Here is a 1,935-nt window from a genome sequence, read left to right as displayed (position 1 = left end):
GACATTGAAACCAACACGTTTAGACTACTGACGCAATTGTTGACAAATATATCGGTGGTCAAAGCGGAGTCGGATGGCAAACCAGACATAACGTTACGTTTGGTTTGCATTGGTGAAAATATGTGTAACGTGTACAGAATCTTATCAGGCTTTGGACACTGCATTGATGAAAAGATTATTAAACTATCTGATATGCACTCCAAGAAGGACAGCCATTTAACTGCCAACCCTCTTGATTTTTCACCAATTAATGTTTGCCCGTACATAAAAATGAAATATTTAAATGCTATCATCTTAGACAGACGCATGGTATTCACAATACAAACAAAAGACCATAAAATAAACGTAACTGATATAACTAGCATGGGATTAATAGATGGCGAAATTTGTCTGTGTCTGCATTACATCAAGGCTAACCTTAATCAGACGGACCAGCAAATGAACCGTTCTTACGTCCCTAAAACAATTATATGGCATTATATTGTTCCAGTTATAATATGTTTATTCTTCAATAATTTGTCTCGTATGTATTGTAATTGGGTACTTGGACTTTAGGGTAATATGCAAGCTTCAGATTTCTGTGATTCATTCTTGAAGAAATTAATGGCCTATTCGTCATGTTTTGTTGTGTTGATTAATATCACGCCCGACCACAGATTACCCTGAGATTATCGATATCTGTAAATGGACCATTTTTACACGGGCATATTTTAACAAGATCGTTTTTCCAATTACCTGTCAATAATCTGAGGGTGGCCCATCACTAAAATATTTGTTTATCGAAACATTGATAGGCCTGTAAATAATAAAGACCATAATAGGACCTATACTGCACAATTAAAACAAAAGCCTTTATTCCAAACTGACAAGAAACGATTCACTTCATCGGTGAAAGTCTCTGTCAACATTTCTTAAATCTGAAATAACTTTAGACCTTAGGTTTAAGATCCTTGTTTAAGCTGGTGAATATTTGGTTTATTGATAATCATTAAAAAACGACAATTTATTCTGATTTTGCCAATAAACGGCAAATCAGCTGCTTTTTATTTGAAAATGTGATCATTGTGACTTTTACCGCCATGTCAGTCAATAAAAATATAAGTCAGCTAAACTACTGATGTTTATGTTACTAGGGATTATGCGTCTTTACTTGCTTTTTTCATGACCGGATGTTTCCTTTCTGTGTTGCTATGTGGGCCTGTGGAATGATACTCAGCATGCGACCTTAGTGTTCGAGGCTCGAAGTGAGCTACGCAAAGTTGAATCCTTGTAAAGGTCTCCTTATTCACATTTTAACAATACACGCGAGTAAAATCAGTTCCTGCCGTTTAACGCATTGTCTCTGTCCGAAAGCAACCTATGCTAGCACCTTACAGATCTCTGGTCTCTTTCTCATTTGGTTTGAGAGCCATTATCGAGCTTTGAGCATATATTGGAAAAGATTTACTCTTGACAATTTTATCAGTGTCATTGTGATGCTAAATAATAAAAAGAAAGATGTGAACATCATTTTAAAGCCGAGATATGCCCTCAATTATTCAATGGAAGTAGATGTGCTGTAAATATATTATTTTAGAATAGTGAGACGTGCAGACTCTTATATTGATAATAAGACGAAAAGACCTGAGTAGAGAAGTCCGAGAAGACAATATAGAACAAAAACCTTTGCGGCGTTGGAGAATTGAACCCATGACCGGACTCTTACGGCACCTATTCATGGCCATAATAAGGACGCTCTTCAATCGACGCAATCCACCGTTTCAAGAAAAAAAAATGGTTTTAAACTTGAGAGATACCTTACGTCACTATCGCGACTTTTTGATGTCTTAAGGTCAATCATAATAATTATGAAAATTAGCAGTTAAGCTATGAACTCTTTTCTTAACACAAACATAACATAACACAGGGATGATTGGGAGATTGAGTAAGCTCCAA

The 1,935-nt window shown here is 35.9% G+C and overlaps 1 protein-coding gene across 3 annotated transcripts in view; it reads left to right on the top strand.

Annotated features, from left to right (window-relative positions):
- The window catches only part of LOC144974180 (uncharacterized), a 10,690-nt gene extending 9,554 nt beyond the window's left edge, over positions 1 to 1,136 (top strand). For all 3 annotated transcript variants that reach the window (XM_078917097.1, XM_078917099.1, XM_078917098.1), the window contains one exon: positions 1 to 1,136. This exon is cut by the window's left edge and continues 324 nt beyond it. In XM_078917097.1, the coding sequence (XP_078773223.1) occupies positions 1 to 555 (555 nt within the window). In that variant the 3' untranslated portion in view covers positions 556 to 1,136.
- Positions 1,137 to 1,935: the final 799 nt, after the last annotated feature.

This window comes from Berghia stephanieae, chromosome 5 (assembly GCF_034508935.2).
Source record: "Berghia stephanieae isolate SIO BIC M18660-M18661 chromosome 5, UCSD_Bste_1.3, whole genome shotgun sequence".
NCBI classification, from domain to species: domain Eukaryota; kingdom Metazoa; phylum Mollusca; class Gastropoda; order Nudibranchia; family Aeolidiidae; genus Berghia; species Berghia stephanieae.
The sequence above is the reverse complement of the archived record's forward strand: the minus strand, read 5'-3'. Positions and strand labels throughout refer to the sequence as shown.